This window comes from Musca domestica, unplaced genomic scaffold, assembly GCF_030504385.1.
Source record: "Musca domestica strain aabys unplaced genomic scaffold, Musca_domestica.polishedcontigs.V.1.1 11, whole genome shotgun sequence".
NCBI lineage: Eukaryota > Metazoa > Arthropoda > Insecta > Diptera > Muscidae > Musca > Musca domestica.
The window spans coordinates 5,200,988-5,220,511 of NW_026712133.1; the positions used below are offsets into that span (position 1 = coordinate 5,200,988).

The 19,524-nt window shown below is 34.9% G+C and overlaps 2 protein-coding genes across 4 annotated transcripts in view; both read left to right on the plus strand.

Annotated features, from left to right (window-relative positions):
• Positions 1–19,524, plus strand: part of LOC101888976 (ionotropic receptor 75a) — an 814,889-nt gene that overhangs the window by 36,251 nt on the left and 759,114 nt on the right. The window lies entirely within an intron of this gene.
• LOC131806270 (uncharacterized) lies at positions 2,280–4,308 on the plus strand. Its single transcript, XM_059130242.1, has 2 exons — positions 2,280–2,724; positions 2,794–4,308. Coding segments are annotated over exons 1-2 (828 nt in total). The 5' UTR covers positions 2,280–2,722; the 3' UTR covers positions 3,620–4,308.

A 19,524-nucleotide genomic window follows, 5' to 3' on the forward strand; every position in this document is an offset into this window, starting at 1 on the left:
AATGTTATTTGGTATTAGGGGTAGAAGTATTTGTTGAAAATCGATTCAGAGTTGGATATATTTCCCAAATTTTGACTTCTCTAAAGGTTCATAATTGGTATGAACTAATTCACATAAATTCCAAACATATTTTTATACCCTCCACCATACTATGGAGGGTATATTAATTTTGTCATTCCGTTTGTAACTCCTCGAAATACTCATGTCAGACCCAACAAAGTATATATATTCTTGACCAGCGTAAAATTCTAAGACGATTTAGCCATGTCCGTCTGTCTGTCGGTCTGTCTGTTGTAATCGCGCTATCTTTCGAACAAATTGAGATAGAAGTCTAAAATTTTGCACACATGTATACTTTGCCAGTAGGTAGGTTAAATTCGTAAATGGGCCATGTAGGTCCAAGTTATCATATAGCCCCCATATAACGGTACCTCCCGATATTCGGTATTTTGATGATTTTAGCGACATTATTCGCCGGAATTGTTTCAAATTTGACATTTGAAGTTAGTAATGGATACTACAGCCTAAGACAGAGAATTATCTGTACAGGTCCACGTCTTCGTGTAGCCCCCATATAACGGTACCTCCCGATATTCGGTATTTTGATGATTTTAGTGACATTATTTAGCGGAATCGTTCCAAATTTGGTATTTGAAGTTCGTAATAGATACTGCAGCATAAAACAGAAAATGGGTTATATAGGTCCACGTCTTCATAAAGCCCCCATATACCGTACCCCCCGATATTCGGTATTTTGATGATTTTAGCGAGATTATTTACCGGGATTTTTTCAAATTTCGCATGTGAAGTTCGTAATGAATACTTCAGCCCATGCCAGAAAATTTTCTGTGCAGGTCCACGTCTTCTTATAGCCCCCTTATAACGGTACCCCCCATATTCGGTATTTTGATGATTTTAGCTACATTATAAACAGAGCTTTCTTCAAGTTTCGCATTTAAATATTGTAATAACTTATGATAATAACTTATAAGGTATAAGCATTCGGTATTTTTAAGATTTTAACAGAATTTTTAACGGATTTTATTTTTTGGAAATTGCCAAATTTGTACCAAATGGTGGAGGGTATTAAAAGGTCGGCCGGCCGAAGCTCTACTAAATACGCATAGTGGTGTAGGGTATCATATACTTTCAGCCTTTCCTTACTTGTTTTCAATCTACAATTGAGAGAGTTGCCACCGCTGATTCAAATTGTGGTCAACTACTGGTAAATCCTGCAGTTTTTTATTGTACTCTGTGTTGACTGGTTGCGTAAGAGCATTTGTTCTAACATGTTGTTTTAATTTCAAACTTAAAAAAAAAAAACTAAACATAGTGAATAGGCTGATAAAGTGAACGTGAGTAATTCGCACAAGTGAAGAAGTGGCACTAGCATATCAATTAATGTTTGATTAAAATTTAGTTCAAAACTATTTTTCATATTATTTAAGGTTAGATTACACTTCATGTTATGGTTATTTGAACTGCCATTTTTTCCATCCTTGAACGTTGTACATAGAGTTTGACCCATTCGACAATGTGAATCTAGTAATTTATGTCTCATTCTGACATATATTATGCAATTATGTCCAGTAAATCAGTTTTTTAAACCAAGTATGTTTACTTTATAAGGCATAAATATTATCCCGTTAGGAGTTACATAATCGGAATGGTAAATCGGTGCACACTCTATACCATTTACCTGTACCTATAACAGGCTTACCTTATACCCGACGTACTGTATACCAAGTTAAAAAGCAGTAAGTTCGGTCGGGCTGAACTTTGAATACCCTCCACCATTTGGAACGAATTTGGAAATGTTCAAAAAATAAAATCCTTAAAAAATTCTGTTAAATTTAAAAAATAACGAAAATAGCCGTTATATTGGGGTCTATACGACGTGGACCCACATAGGCATTGTTTGTCATAAGCCATTACCACATTCAAATTCGAAACTTGAAATAAACGGTGAATAATATAGCTAAAATCATCAAAATATCGTATATAGGGAGGTACCGTTATATAGAAGCTATACGAAGACGTGGACTTGCACAGACAATTTTCTGCCTCAGGCTGTAGTATCCATTAATACGACATCTCAAACAATTTCAGGGAGTATTGTACGTAAAATCGTCAAAATTCCGAATATATGGAGGTACTTATATATGTATATGGCCTATACGAAGACCTGGATCTGCATAGACAATTTTCTGTCACAGACTGTAGTTCCCATTACGAACTTCAAATATTAAATTTAAATAGTTCTGGTAAATTATCAGGCATGTCACAGAATGTAAAATCGTTCAAGAGTGAAAACGAAAACGGTTTTAGCTTCTCTAAAAAACGGAAAACGCAAAAATTTTGCGTTTTGATATCACTTTCAAAAAGCAGGGTGAAATTGAAATGTTTAGTGATTTTAACGTAAAAAATAAACAGAAGACACATACATTTAACAGAAAATATTGTATTAACCAAATTCTCTTAGAATGAACATGTTTTTGGAATTTATTTTACAAAAAATCTATTATTTTTCTAATCCATGATGAAAACGCAAAAAAATATGCAGAAATGATCGGCAGACTTGTATTGTTGAATTATTGCCATATGTGTTGAAGAAGAAGGTGTAGAAATGTACAACTGACAGACCAAAAAGCAAGAAGGGGAAAAACAAAAAAACAATTAATTGTTTGGTTTGAGACAGAGCGCTTCAGTCAATCGGGCAAAAATGTAAGTATTTACATACATATTTCTAAATTTTCGTCAAAAACTGTTTATTTAATTTATTTTATACTTTAGGGGCAAACACCGAAACGTTAAACAGGACAAATTTTTTATCAATTTTATGGATAAACATCACGATATTGCCAGGGGCTATGTAAAAGGTGATAAGGTTGTTGTTGATTCCCTATGGACAGAATTGACAGCTTTGCTGAATAGTTCAGGTCCACCAAGTAAAACCTGTAAAGAATGGAAGAAAGTTTGGTCAGATTGGAAAGGAAATGTTAAGGCGAAGATGTGCCATAATAAAAAGGACTTGCGAGGAACTGGTGGTGGTGATATCAATCAATATGTTTTCAATGAACACGAGAACAGTTTAATCAGAATTTGCGGATTGTATAAAAGTGTCGATGGAGTTGGTGGTGCAGTAAGCTTTGCGGATTTTGTAAGTGAATTAGACCTCAGTTGTTCTGAAAAAGAAAACTTTGATTCGTCATCATCTACACATATTCCAAGAACTCGAAAATCAAGTCAATTAGTTTTAAGTGAATCTGAAAACGAAGAGCTTAATTTTTCACCCTCAACTTCAAAGCAGACCACTTCGATTTTAAATAAAAAAGATAGACCAAGATCATGCATTCCAGCTGCTTTTAAAAATGTTTCTACATTGGCAATTGATCCAAGAACACCAACATTGGAAGAAATCCGTTCGCGAACACCTATTCAAAAACGACTTAGAAATAAAAGCTTATCGTGTTCTCCGCCATCTACACCAATAAGACAAGTGTCGGGCAGCCTAACAAAAGCAAAACCCACGCCTGCAGTAAAAAGACCCCGGGCAAGAACTCCCTCAAAGCAAGATCTAAATGCGCTTTTAGTTGAGGTTGAAAATTCTAGAAGATAACAGTAAGGAAATGAAAAAACAAACTGAAAAGTTGGACAGACTTTGTAACATCCTGGAAAAAAAGTATGTGGAAGAGCAGTTTTATAATATTGAAATGCAAAAGAGAATGCGTGAACGGAACGAAATGAAATTCAAAATAGTTGAACTTGAAACTCTTAAATATGCTGTAGAACAGGAAAAAGCAAATACGACTCGTTCTTAACTTTACATTATTTTACACAATGGACTAAAAACAATCTGTTTTTTGTTTTATAAAATGTTTTTTTTTATTATTTAAATGAATTGAAATAAAAAATGCATTAGTTCATTTGACTAGCAATATTATTTCTAATACGTTTGGCTACGTTGTACATATTTATTTCAGGGTAGATGTCCACAATATTTTGGTCGTTTTCAGAATTTTCCTCATTTGTAACAGGTATCTCGTCTTCTTCGCAAGTATTGAAGCCCCTGGCATTTTTACTTTTGGTGTTTATATTATAAAAAAACAATTTAAACTCCTTTTTTAATTGTCAATAATTTGTTTACGACTTTTTTTCATGGAGTTACCATATTTTTATTTCAAAAATGTGAAATGATTTTTTTTCCGGATTAGTCAAATCGTACGAGTGCTGAAGAAGCAAAAGCAAATCGTAACGATTTGGAAAAGGTGAAATAAATCGATTTCGTAAAACTTCTGTGACATGCCTGTATGTCGCTAAAATCATCAAAATACCGAATATCGGGAGGTACCGTTATTTGGGGTCTATACGAAGACGTGGACCTGAACAGATAATTTTCTGTCATAGGCTGTAGTATTCATTACGAATCTCAAATACCAAATTTGAAACAATTCCGGTGAATAATGCCGCTAAAATCATCAAAATACGAACATCGGGAGGTACCGTCATATGGGGGCTATATGAAAACGTGGACCTACATGGCCTATTTACGAACTTAACCTGTCTACTGGAAAAATAAACACGTGTGCCAAAGGTTTAGCCTTTCATCTCAATTCGTTCAAAAGATTACAAAGAGAAAGAGCGTGATTACAAGAGACAGAAATGTTGCATACTTGCGTAGTTTACCAGTAGGCAGGTTAAGTTTGTAAATGGGCCATGTCGGTCCACGTTTTGGCATAGCCCCTATATGACGGTAATTCCCAATATTCGGTATTTTCATGATTTCAGCAACATTATTTAGCGGAATCGTTTCATTTTCGTACTGGAAGTTCCTAATGGGCACTACAAAAAAATTTCGTATACAGGTCCACGTCTTCGTATTTGGTGAAAATCGGTTCAGATATATCTATAGCTCCCATATACGTATATGTTTCATCCGATTTTGTGTTAAATCCCTCACATTCGTAATATGCAATCTATCTTAAAATTAGTACATACTCATATTCATACCAACATATCTTTTTGGTTCATTTTATTATTGTAAAGGCTTGCTTTTATAGTGAACTTTATATTGAGCAATATGTGTGTCTTGTCAGATTCTAGAAAAGTTCGGTCAATGTTTACACAAACTCGGTACCTTATTATATTGCGTAAGATTCGGTATTTAGAGTTGGCGTGTATTCACCTTCAAGTCACAATTCAAATTTCATTTGTTGTTTATTATTAATGTAAAGATTTTTGTTCATATTATTTACAACAAAATTACATATACCACAAGTGTGTTGGAGTTGTGTGAACATCCTTGAAAATTCATGCCGATTTGTGCCTTACAATTTTTGTCATTTTAAACCGTTCTTCTAAACAATATAGTGAGAATGGGCCTATAAAGGTAATTAAAAGAAAGAATTTATTTGAAATATATCATACCACCCATAAAAATTTGGCTTTAGAACAGTTATAGTTTTGTTTCAGTTCGAACTAATATATATGCCTCCTATCCAATTCTTAATCGATTTAAAGTAGATATTTTAATCTTTTATACCAAATAACATTGCTATGTCTTGATATCACTTCGAGAAGGATTATTATTAAAAAAATATATGCCGGAGCCGAGGTCCACAAAATGGAAACGTACGTCCCGAAATTCACTCCATTTGGGCTGATATTAGCCATTATTTGCACGTCCGACAACTCTGCTGGCATGGAAGTTTTTTTCTGTGTGTCGTCAAACAAATTTAAATATAATAAATTTTAACAGTTATTTTGTTCTTACAAGTTTTAAATTGTGATTTTTTAAATATACACATTTTAATAGTTTGTAAAAGTGTGAAGTTTTTGTGAAATAAGTGTTTTTATACTATTTTACTAAATTTAATTTTGTGCATTGATCATTTGGTGTTTAATATTCTTTTCTGTGTTTGTAGTTTACAATGTAGTGTTATTTCTTTTGTTTTTTGACGTTTGATTCTGATTCCATTTTGCTGTTATGTACGTATTAAATGGGCTTTCCTAAGCATAATTTTAGGCTGTTACTGTAAATTGATTACTACACTATTTCCCTAATACACTGTTTCCCTTAGTATTTCGAATTAATATGGAGTGCTTGAATAAAAATTGCAAAATTACTAGTTTTAAAGAACGTTTACTAACATGTTGGCTATGTGATAAGCATGAACATTTAAAATGTGCAGGTCTTAATGGCCGCCATTTTGATGTTCTTACTGATCGTGAAAAGTATGCTTTATGTTGGGCATGTATAATGTGACCATTTATATTTTTCGTCAGAGCGGGACGCCTGCGGAATTTTGTAAAAAAAAGAATTATGCATTTAAAAACAAATTTTATTCAAAAACGTAGAGAATACGTATAAATCTAATTTATGAAATTAATTTTATGTCTAAGTATTTGTTTTATATTTGTCAGCAGAGCAAATTAGTTTTAAAATATCGGGTCTAGTTTTCAAGTAGGAATGGAGCTGATTACATTGTTTGTTGATGTTAGTCTTAGTAATTAAAATAGCTTTTAAAACTGTCACACTTAACTGCGTTTATTCACTTGTCCATATATTATTCATTAGGGAAAAAACTCTTTCGACAGGTGCGTTACTTCCAGGCATACATAAAACATACTCAATAATTGTGCGAAAGTTTGTGCAGTTGAGATTATTAGCACGGAAGTGTTTAAACAGCTCCACCCAACGGTCTTCAGTAGCAACATTCTCATCGTTCCAGCTTTTGATTTTTTCAACTGTGACGTATCTTGAAATAAGCGAAAACTCATCGAAAAACTCCGTATCTTGGCTACTGCTAAGAAATCTTTGTGTGATCAGCAAATCCGTCACATTCTGTACGTCTTCCCAAGTAGGGACTTTTCTCAAATTTGACCATTCAAATACTGCAAGTTGTGCATTGAACTGGCACCACTGTTCCAAGTATTCTTTACTTGTCTTATAAAAATCCGCTGCCGCAGTTTTCACATTCTGCTCATCAACAGCAACGTCAGTTTTTTGTAATTTTACCAGTAGATTGCGGACGGAATGAGGAAGGAAAATCGAATTCTCTTTAAGTTCTAAGTTATCTCGGAGACTATTCCCTCGATTTTCAACACGGCTTGATGAAAAATCACTGTCTGTGCGTGCAAAAAATATAACCACAATTCAGAGCTGGGATTTTCGAAAAACGTTTTTAAAATAGTAGGGCATTTTCTATGCTCAGAAAATAGGTTTTCAAAGGCTGAAACATTTTTAAAATTCTCTCAAGCGCCGGCATTAAAGCAAGCCACCTTGTTTTACTGTAGCCCAACAGTTTCTGATACTCTGTGTCGGTGGAATCACAGAACTCTTTCAGAACTTCTACCCGAATGCTGTAGATGTAGAAGAATGAATAAATTTTCACAATGATGCATTCGAAGTCAACAGGGAGACAATCTGCGGCTGTTTTGATAGCATTATGAATTATATGGGCTCCACACCCAATCCCAATGAGCTGCCTTCCGACGGATAGGTTCAATTTCGCGTAAACATTATTTATCCCCTTTCTATTCTTTCCTCCGAAATTGCAGTTTGTATTGTCTGCACAAAATGCCACAATTTTCTTATTCAAATCAAGATAATACTTCTTTCAAATAATCCACAATTATATCAGATGATTCGCCTGGCTGCTTTTGAAACTCTAAAATCCTGACTCTCACGCCTTCGTATGGTACAAAATAGCGAACTAAAACAGGGAATAATTTTATTGAGCCGTGATTGGAAGCATCGGTTAATAAAGATATGCAGTGGGCTTCGTGAAGGTGTTCTTTCAATTCGTCCATCGCCATAGGTGCCAGCACATTTACAACTATAGCTTGTGATTTTGTACGGGCACATCTAAATTTTTGCTCAAAACATGTTTGTATTAGATTTGAAGCACAGTCATTCGAACGAAAACTGTGGTTTTCTTGCACTGTGTGGTACGCCCACGCACCCTCCGCTGCAGCTATATCCAAGTCTTTGGAAGTCGCCAAATTTGTTCTTTTATAAAAAGAAAGCATTGACGAGCTTGAAGCGGCAGCTTGATCAGAAAGCTTGTGTTTTTCCGATTTTAAATGCTTCTCAATATCGCTGGCACCACCATGTCCAACACTAAAATCAATACGACATTTTTCACACGTAACGTCTGATTCACCACTTCTTTGTTTTATAAATGGATACTTATTTTGCAAAGAAATGTTAAAAGTACACTTGCGTTTAGGCATTATTGTAATGTTAAAATCACTAACATTGAAAATAAATTGTTTGACTTTGCTCGCCTTCTCCGACTCCGCGATGAAAAGATACCAGAACAATTTAGAGCGTCTATGCTTAGGGTACTGACAGAGTGACAGAAACTTTTTCTGTTTTTATAAGCATTTTTAATTTGGTGATTTCCCTTGTTATGCTGGAGTTAATGTCAACGCCGTCGACGACGCCGAAAAAGTTGAAACAGATTGAACTTTTTCGGCGTCGAATTTCTTACGGCGTTAAGATTAACTGCTCTCATAAAATTTCATACGATTCAATTTTTTTGACATTTGACGTCGTCGCCGACGTCGACATTAACTCCAGCATTAGCATTACAAAATCTTTCGAGTTAATTTTAATGTTAATGTTGCTTGAAAAAAACTATGCAAATAAATTATATGTTCACGGGGAAAAAAGTAACTCATGTATTTTTCATCAATATCAATATCCAGTATTTTCGAAAGCGGGACATTTTTGCTCTCGCTGGGGACAGCGGGACAGATAACCTCAAAGCGGGACTGTCCCGCCCAAAGCGGGACGTATGGTCACGTTAGGCATGTATTGATTGTAGGCCCTTTTATACTCATTTTAAGGAGTCTAAAATTGAATTAGCAGCTTTTTGAAAAAAAGTTTAATAATTATCAAATTCTTGATGGATCTCCGTAACGAAAGAAATCCTCAGTTTTTGTGCCTGGTGATGATTTAATCCGCTTAAATTCACCAGCTGTGGCTCAGCCACACAATGCTGCCAAATCTATTGGCTCGGACATCCCACCCTCTATTGATTATTAAACTATTGAACTTTTTGCCGTAAAACCGTACCTATAGCTTCTCAATTCTTAGCGCCTGCAATTGTTGTTAACTCGTCCAGTACAATAGCTAATAATATTCCTCTAATTTCTGGCCAAGCCTCCATCGGTTAAAGAAAAAAAATCTGTTCATGCAGATAAATATAAAAATAATCTAGCTATTTCTGCAGATACAATTAATAAAAAGTCTGTTTCTGTCAACCATTGTCAAAACAACTAACCTAATCACTACTTCTTCTTTATCAAATGATAAAGTCTTAACACAGCTTAGAAATAATTATTTAAAATCCATTGACTGTGTTTTCAAAATTTTGGTATTCATGGAAACATGGCTAAAACCACAAATTCGTTACACTGAGATTTTATCTGATCATTACCAAATTTACAGAAAATAGAGATTAAATAAAATTGTTGGAGGTGTTTTCATTGCCGTTCATAATTCCACTGCCTCAGAACGTATTTTGGTTACAAAACACCCATAAATTGAATTTGTTTGTGTTAAATTAAAATATCTAAATTGTAATTTTATTATAACTTGCTCATATATTAATCCAAATTCAGACATTGATATTTATCTTATGCATTCAGCCTTAATGCAAGAGGTTTCGTTATATCATTCCTCCAACGCGGAAATGATTTGTCTTGGGGATTACAATCTACCTAATCTAACATGAGTCGTAGGAGAAAATATTGTAGATTACGCACCAGTCTCTTCTACAGATGTCATCTTTTTGGGACATCATATTTGATTAATGTCTTTATCAAATAAATTCTATCTACAACGCGAAAGTAAAAATATTAGATTTAATTTTTTCTCCATCCATAACTTTTTCTATGTGCAGAAGCCCTCATTTCTCAGAGCCAGGGGATATATATCATTCTACTCTTATGGTAGCCATTGAACTTAGTAACATCCAAACAGTACCTACTTCATCTCAAAATAAGTCGTGAAATTTAAACTTTGGCAAGACTAACGTTGATCTGCTGCGTTCTACATTATCCAATATAAATTGGTGTTTTGAAGGCAATTTGAATTTTCGTATTTAAAGCTTTTATAAAATAATTAACAATGCATTAGTCCACTTGTGAAAATGTACTGTGATATGGGTCCATCTTGGTTTACCCCACAACTTAGGCGCTTACGTAACATAAAAAACAGCTTATTTAAAAAATTGAAAAGAAATCGATTCTACCATAAATTTTGCTAATTATACAAAAGCTAGAAGTTTATACAAGAAAGACAAGATGAAAAACAGCCTCTATAAAAATTCTAGGAACTTTTATAAATTCGATAATTCAAAAAGAAAAGTCCGTGAACTTCCCAGTAGTATACGGTTTGGTAGTATATAATCATGTTTGCAGATTTTTTCAAAGTACGTACTCCAGACATTCCACTAAGGGAGTAAAATACTCTTATAGTATTAATGAATAGTTTACTTTCATTGAAATGTTCCAACTCACCGGGTCCAGATGGTGTACCTTCTTTCATTTTAAAAGCATGTGAATATGAACTATGTCTTCCTCTAACAAGTATTTTTAATACTTCGTTAACCCTATTTTATTTTTCTTTCATTTGGCTTTCGAGCTTTATTATTCCATTGCATAAAGCTGTTAGTAGATGTGTTATTGAAAATTATAGGGGTATTGCAAAACTAAGTGCAATTCCCAAACTTTTTAAGCTTTTGGTTACACAACGAATAACTCATTTCGTTACATCTGTAATATCTTTTAATAATACTCTCTTTAAAAATATTACATTATTTTCTGGTGTTCCTCAGGGTAGACCACTACTTTTTGTACTTTATTTAAATGACCTTCCATCTCGTATTCGCCACTCCAAAATATTAATGTTTGCTGCGTACTTTGGATTTCTTTCTATAAAATATATTCAAAAATGATAGAATCTGTACAGGTTCCATTTATTTGGTTTGCTCTGAGAGGTTTAGGATGACATTCAAATGAACTTCTCCCACCTTATGAGAACCGGCTTAAACTTATCGATCTTTCTACATTAGAGAAAAGGCGATTAATGCCTAGGTGTATTTTTATCATGAAACTATAGAAAAATTAGATAATAATTGATTCTGAGTGTTTAAATGGTGAAATTAAATTCAATGTCCTGCCGCGAAGTACGCGTAATTACATACCACTTAAACTCACATTAGCAAAATCGAACTATGAATCAATTTATACTCTCCGGACTTAATGTGCTGATTATTATAAATTATAAAGCACGATTTCTTTATGTGAACCCTTGTATGTGATAAGAACTCTATGCAATGTTCTTAGTTTGTAAAATAGTTGCCAGACTTAGTTTCTGTGATTTAGTATTTGCATAGATTATTTTTACTGTAGTTTAGATTAGATACTTTAATTCTGTATAATTGTTAAACCGGCTGATGCTCCAATGTAGCCGGTTTTCCAAGTCTACTAACCCCCTACAATCCGGACTATGGGGTGTACGTGCTCTCTACGCTATGGGGAGGTGGCCCTCTAAGTCAGCAAGGGCAGGGAAGAGAGACGTTGGGAACAATCGAAAAAAACCCAAAAAAATCTGCAATCGCATTAAGGATATATATGGGAGCTATGTCCAAATCTTAGTCGTTCTCGATAAAATATGGCAATAGTATTTCTTAGCTCTATAAGATATCTTGTACCAAATATCATTGTTGTCGAATGCATATTACCACTTTCGATGAAACATCTATATGGGAACTTAAGCTATATCTGAACCGATTTTCACCAAATTAAATGTACTTGCTTCTAGACTGAATTGGGTTGGATATTGCCAAAATTCAGGTTATTTGGATTGATATTGGCTATTTGGTGTACAATCGGTTGAAGATATATATGGGAGCTATATCCAACTCTGAATCGATCTATTTCGGGTTGAAGATATATATGGGAGCTGTACTCAAATTTGTACCGATTGTCACCAATTTACAACCGAATTCAGGCTAGAAGTAGGTACATCAAATTTGGTAAAAATTGGCTCAGATTTATCTGTACTAAATATGTTACATCCGTTTTGGTGTTAAATCCCCTCATATGTGTAATATGCGCTGTACAACAATGATATTTGATACCGGACACCAGATGCAGTTCGAATATACCTCTGTCAAATTTTATCGAGATCAGCTCAGTTTCATCCCCTGCACAATTTATCTTATATACTGCATTGCACTTATCTTCTTTTTTTTCGATTTAGTTGTGCTAGTTTAGCTTTCTTGACTATCTTATTATTGCGTTTTGCGCCTTTTGGATTTTAGGTAGTCCGAAGAAAAGAAAGCGATAGATAGGCGATAGGTAATGTGTATTAAATGTTTTCGGGTGAAACCGAGAATAGTGAAACACATCATCGATAGTCTACCAAGCCCTTTTTCGTTATCGGCGTTGATTTACCACTCTTAATAAAGAGAAATTTTCTTGCATTATTTAAAACACTCTTTGGTTGAAGCACACATAAAAACTTCAATATCTTGAATACATCTTTCAAAACTTGCCACAACTACATTTTTATTGTCCCAAACATATCAAACCATCATTTCGTACTGTACAAGTTCCAATACGGTCGTATGGTCTTGTTGTGGTTCGAATTCTACTGAGTGGATTTTGAGCCGAAATTTATTGTTGCTCAAAGACGAACAACAATATTATTTAGCAACCTACAACAAACACAAAAGTATTCTGGCGATACTTACGTTTTTTGTCCGCATAAAAGAAAAAAAAATCACAAAGCTATTTCAACTTAAAAATGACAGTGGTCAATTTTATTTAATGTAAATTCACAAATTTTGTTTGATCTGGCGATCCACTTTATTCAACTTCAAGAAGGAGAGTGCCCAAAAAAATCCTTAACGATGTGACCCATATCGATATCATCGTCTATGGGGTTGTGTCTGTTCCCAACATGCCGGGCCACTTGCACTGGTGCAACCGTTAACGTTGTTGCTATTTTTTCTTATCTATGCTATTATGTCTTATCTCGCCGATGTTTGTTGTTTGTTTGTATTTTTTGCACACCAATCTGTTGTTTAGTCTGATGTTGCTTGCGTTTTTTATGCCTTATTGTAGTCTCTGTGACATTGTGCGCGTTCCTGTTTTGAAGTTGTGCTAGAATTGGTTGTTGCTGTTGATTTTGCTGCGCTCTTTGGTTGGCATACGGGTGAAATCTGGCAAAACCTATGTTGGTGCCCGTTTCACCTGCCACTACGGGGCGATGCAGCATCGTATTGTGTCGGGAACCACACATACGGCATGTCCCTGGCCAGGAACAAAATCTTGCAACGTGGTTTCGTCCGAGGCAGTTCTTGCAGTATCTGCGGGCCAATACCACACTCTGCCTTTGCTCAACTGTCATCACTTTAAATGCGGGACAGTTCCTCAGGTGATGAATGCCGTAGCAAACCTGACAGACTACATCTTGGCCCATATTCATGATTATGTAACTGCAAGAAATATATTGAATTGAAGAAAAAAAATAGTGTCCTTCAAGGCATTGCATGTTAGACATTTAATCATGATTTTGACACACATATACATATATTACATTTCTACCACTTAGTGGGAGTACACATAACTTCACAATAGGACGATATATGATACCTGTTGTAGTTTTTACATCAACTACTCTTACGTGTTCATCGTGCCCTTCATGCACTTTTACCACACGTTCATTTTTCCAGTCATTCGGAGGAAGCAGTTCATCCTTGACTAGTACCAAGTCATTCTCTTGAATATTTCGTTTAGGATATTGCCATTTTTATCTTTTATGGAGTTCCTGGATATATTCTGTTTTCCATCTCTTAGTAAAGGTATAATGTAGGGCTTTCATTTTTCCCAACGGTTTATCAGCGATATATTGTCAATAGGCTTTTCCGGAGCGAATAATAATGGTCCACGTCTTAGGAAATGTGCCGGGGTTAAAGCCTCTAAACACGCAATTATGTATCACTTTCTTTACGGTTCTTCTTAATCTTGAAATGTAAAATTGCCTTTGAAACGTAGACATCATAAGTCTACATCAGCATGCATTAATATATTGTGGATAAATTCCAAGAATATATTACATAAATGAGACGAACTTGGCATTATTATTGAAAATCGTTCGTCATTCAAAATATTTGCATTGGCTAGACGTTCATTAACTCTCATACCCCATTATTATCCAAAAATGGATTGAAAGCACGTAGCGGACTTTTCTGTGATATAGTTTTTAAGTTATTTAAGTCATTATATTCTTGTGGGTAATGGACCCTTTGTGCCATTCTTACTAGAACCATCTTAGCGTGATCCGACTCATCTTGAGATATAAGCTTTCCACTTTCTACCTCTGAATATTCATTTTCTCTTGGTTTATTCTTCATACGATACATATATCCTATAATCCACAATGTTTTATTATAAGAAGACAATTTTTAATCATTTCTTTATAATCATTTTTCTTAATAATTGGTGCACAGTGTAGTTCAATATTTCGCTTTTCTGGTGGATCCCTCGAAACCATATTAGATTCTGGCCACTTATTACCAGGACTTAATAACCACATTGGGCCATTCCACCACAGCGAACATTTACTTAACTCTATAGAATTACAACCCCTTGTTCCAAGGTCTGCGGGATTACATTTCGAAGAAACGTGTCTCCAAGTTGCATTTTTGAATATAGTTGCGGTTCTATTTGCAATTTAAGTATTCCATGTGGATTGATGGTTTTGCAACCATGCCATGTCTCCATCTAATTTGGAGACAACATACTTCACCAGAGATGAGAGCAATACGGCACCACAAAGCTCTAATCTTGCCAAGCTTACCCTTTTCATTGGAACAACTTTACTCTTCGCTTTTAACAAGTTTACTGATGACTTTGACTCTGTGTCCATTCGAAAGTATACTGCGGCACAATACGCTTTCTCAGAAGCGTCACAAAATCCATGAAATTGTATATTGCCCTCTAGGTAATAATTAATCCATCTTGGTATTTGAATAGAATAAACACTTGAAAATTGAACCAAAAATGTTTTCATTTAGCATACGTGGTTGAACTTACAACTACAATTAACACCTTCTAACCAAAGGTCTTGTAACAAAATTGTTGCCTGTATAATTAAAGGCGTTAACCACCCTGCCAAGGGTGACAAGGTTTTCCTTTCAGTTATTGGGCGAGTCACCTCTAGTGACTTCATACTATAAGAAAATGAGTCAGTTAAGGCATTCCAACGAATACCTAATGTCTTTGTTGAACTCATATCTTTAATTCTTAAAAATTCTTCATTTAACAAATCTTCTGATCGAACGTTAAAATGATAGGTCAAAACACAAATTAATTGTTTATCCGCCTCCAAAGCCGAGGCAAGAGTATGACCTCCAGTCAATACATCATCAACATATATCTCATTTTTAATTATTTTCGATGCAATTGGGTATTTATCTCTTGACTCTTCCGCCAATTCCAACAATGTGCGAATCGCCAAATAAGGTGCACAGTTTATACCAAAGGTAATAACATCGTTTAAAGAATAAGAGCCTTTTGGCAGATGACGCGTACTGATCAACAATTCTACCAGCCTCACCCTTTTTTGTTACGCAAATGATAGAGTTTTTGCGCAGGTGTGAGTCTGGGATGATTTCCATATATGACCGTAAACATGTCTCTAAAAGTTGGCCATTGTTCATAACTTCCGTAGAAGTCTTGAGTGTCACAAGGTGGCACTTTAATACAAATTTCCGACATGTCAAAGGTTGTACCCGGAGGATACACAGCTGAGCTGTGAGACAGTGACGAATTTGTAACATCGCCTCTAGCGGTATTATTTTGACTTCGTTTTTTTTTCTATCTCTAGTAATTTAGCTTTTGTAGTTTGGTATTTGTCCTTGATGGACTCAAACAATTTTCTGGCTTCTAATTTATAAACCTTTTCTTCTTCATCCTCTATTTCTGCTAAATTCAAATGCACTGCGTGCATTGTCCCAATCTTCATTAATTTGGTTTCTATTAAAGAATCCGAAAATTGTTCCTCGGGAGTATTTTCCAATTGAATGTACATATTCATAAGGCTGTCGGTTTCGTATTCAAACTTAGCACCAATTGTTGAATCCATTTTGTTTTTCTTTTTATTTGTATTTATATGAGGTTTATTTATTGTTATTAATTATTTTTTATTATTATTTATTATTATACAAACAAATTATAATTATCACTTTATTTATTGTTAATAAATAAAATGCAATTATTTCTGTAAATGTTTCTTTATTTACCGTATTATTTTTTTTTTCAGTAAAAGTTTATTTTTTTTAAACTAATTGAAAAAATGTATTTAATATTTTTTTATTTTTTAAATTCAATTTAACTTATATTATCTTATTATTTATTCATAGAATAGAATCTGTACAGGTTCCATTTATTTGGTTTGCTCTGAGAGGTTTAGGATGACATTCAAATGAACTTCTCCCACCTTATGAGAACCGGCTTAAACTTATCGATCTTTCTACATTAGAGAAAAGGCGATTAATGCCTAGGTGTATTTTTGTCATGAAACTGTAGAAAAATTAGATAATAATTGATTCTGAGTGTTTAAATGGTGAAATTAAATTCAATGTCCTGCCGCGAAGTACGCGTAATTACATACCACTTAAACTCACATTAGCAAAATCGAACTATGAATCAATTTATACTCTCCGGACTTAATGTGCTGATTATTATAAATTATAAAGCACGATTTCTTTATGTGAACCCTTGTATGTGATAAAAACTCTATGCAATGTTCTTAGTTTGTAAAATAGTTGCCAGACTTAGTTTCTGTGATTTAGTATTTGCATAGATTATTTTTACTGTAGTTTAGATTAGATACTTTAATTCTGTATAATTGTTAAACCGGCTGATGCTCCAATGTAGCCGGTTTTCCAAGTCTACTAACCCCCTACAATCCGGACTATGGGGTGTACGTGCTCTCTACGCTATGGGGAGGTGGCCCTCTAAGTCAGCAAGGGCAGGGAAGAGAGACGTTGGGAACAATCGAAAAAAACCCAAAAAAATCTGCAATCGCATTAAGGATATATATGGGAGCTATGTCCAAATCTTAGTCGTTCTCGATAAAATATGGCAATAGTATTTCTTAGCTCTATAAGATATCTTGTACCAAATATCATTGTTGTCGAATGCATATTACCACTTTCGATGAAACATCTATATGGGAACTTAAGCTATATCTGAACCGATTTTCACCAAATTAAATGTACTTGCTTCTAGACTGAATTGGGTTGGATATTGCCAAAATTCAGGTTATTTGGATTGATATTGGCTATTTGGTGTACAATCGGTTGAAGATATATATGGGAGCTATATCCAACTCTGAATCGATCTATTTCGGGTTGAAGATATATATGGGAGCTGTACTCAAATTTGTACCGATTGTCACCAATTTACAACCGAATTCAGGCTAGAAGTAGGTACATCAAATTTGGTAAAAATTGGCTCAGATTTATCTGTACTAAATATGTTACATCCGTTTTGGTGTTAAATCCCCTCATATGTGTAATATGCGCTGCACAACAATGATATTTGATACCGGACACCAGATGCAGTTCGAATATACCTCTGTCAAATTTTATCGAGATCAGCTCAGTTTCATCCCCTGCACAATTTATCTTATATACTGCATTGCACTTATCTTCTTTTTTTTCGATTTAGTTGTGCTAGTTTAGCTTTCTTGACTATCTTATTATTGCGTTTTGCGCCTTTTGGATTTTAGGTAGTCCGAAGAAAAGAAAGCGATAGATAGGCGATAGGTAATGTGTATTAAATGTTTTCGGGTGAAACCGAGAATAGTGAAACACATCATCGATAGTCTACCAAGCCCTTTTTCGTTATCGGCGTTGATTTACCACTCTTAATAAAGAGAAATTTTCTTGCATTATTTAAAACACTCTTTGGTTGAAGCACACATAAAAACTTCAATATCTTGAATACATCTTTCAAAACTTGCCACAACTACATTTTTATTGTCCCAAACCATCATTTCGTACTGTACAAGTTCCAATACGGTCGTATGGTCTTGTTGTGGTTCGAATTCTACTGAGTGGATTTTGAGCCGAAATTTATTGTTGCTCAAAGACGAACAACAATATTATTTAGCAACCTACAACAAACACAAAAGTATTCTGGCGATACTTACGTTTTTTGTCCGCATAAAAGAAAAAAAAAAATCACAAAGCTATTTCAACTTAAAAATGACAGTGGTCAATTTTATTTAATGTGAATTCACAAATTTTGTTTGATCTGGCGATCCACTTTATTCAACTTCAAGAAGGAGAGTGCCCAAAAAAATCCTTAACGATGTGACCCATATCGATATCATCGTCTATGGGGTTGTGTCTGTTCCCAACATGCCGGGCCACTTGCACTGGTGCAACCGTTAACGTTGTTGCTATTTTTTCGAGCACGCTCAGGAACATGTCCATCATCTCTGGCTGCTGCATTAATGGTTTTTCTTCCCGTCTTTCTCTGGGCTCCTGCCGTGGCTGTTGTGCGGCATGTCGACTTTGTTGTTTATTTTGTTTTTGGGTTGTCTTATCTCGCCGATGTTTGTTGTTTGTTTGTATTTTTTGCACACCAATCTGTTGTTTAGTCTGATGTTGCTTGCGTTTTTTATGCCTTATTGTAGTCTCTGTGACATTGTGCGCGTTCCTGTTTTGAAGTTGTGCTAGAATTGGTTGTTGCTGTTGATTTTGCTGCGCTCTTTGGTTGGCATACGGGTGAAATCTGGCAAAACCTATGTTGGTGCCCGTTTCACCTGCCACTACGGGGCGATGCAGCATCGTATTGTGTCGGGAACCACACATACGGCATGTCCCTGGCCAGGAACAAAATCTTGCAACGTGGTTTCGTCCGAGGCAGTTCTTGCAGTATCTGCGGGCCAATACCACACTCTGCCTTTGCTCAACTGTCATCACTTTAAATGCGGGACAGTTCCTCAGGTGATGAATGCCGTAGCAAACCTGACAGACTACATCTTGGCCCATATTCATGATTATGTAACTGCAAGAAATATATTGAATTGAAGAAAAAAAATAGTGTCCTTCAAGGCATTGCATGTTAGACATTTAATCATGATTTTGACACACATATACATATATTACATTTCTACCACTTAGTGGGAGTACACATAACTTCACAATAGGACGATATATGATACCTGTTGTAGTTTTTACATCAACTACTCTTACGTGTTCATCGTGCCCTTCATGCACTTTTACCACACGTTCATTTTTCCAGTCATTCGGAGGAAGCAGTTCATCCTTGACTAGTACCAAGTCATTCTCTTGAATATTTCGTTTAGGATATTGCCATTTTTATCTTTTATGGAGTTCCTGGATATATTCTGTTTTCCATCTCTTAGTAAAGGTATAATGTAGGGCTTTCATTTTTCCCAACGGTTTATCAGCGATATATTGTCAA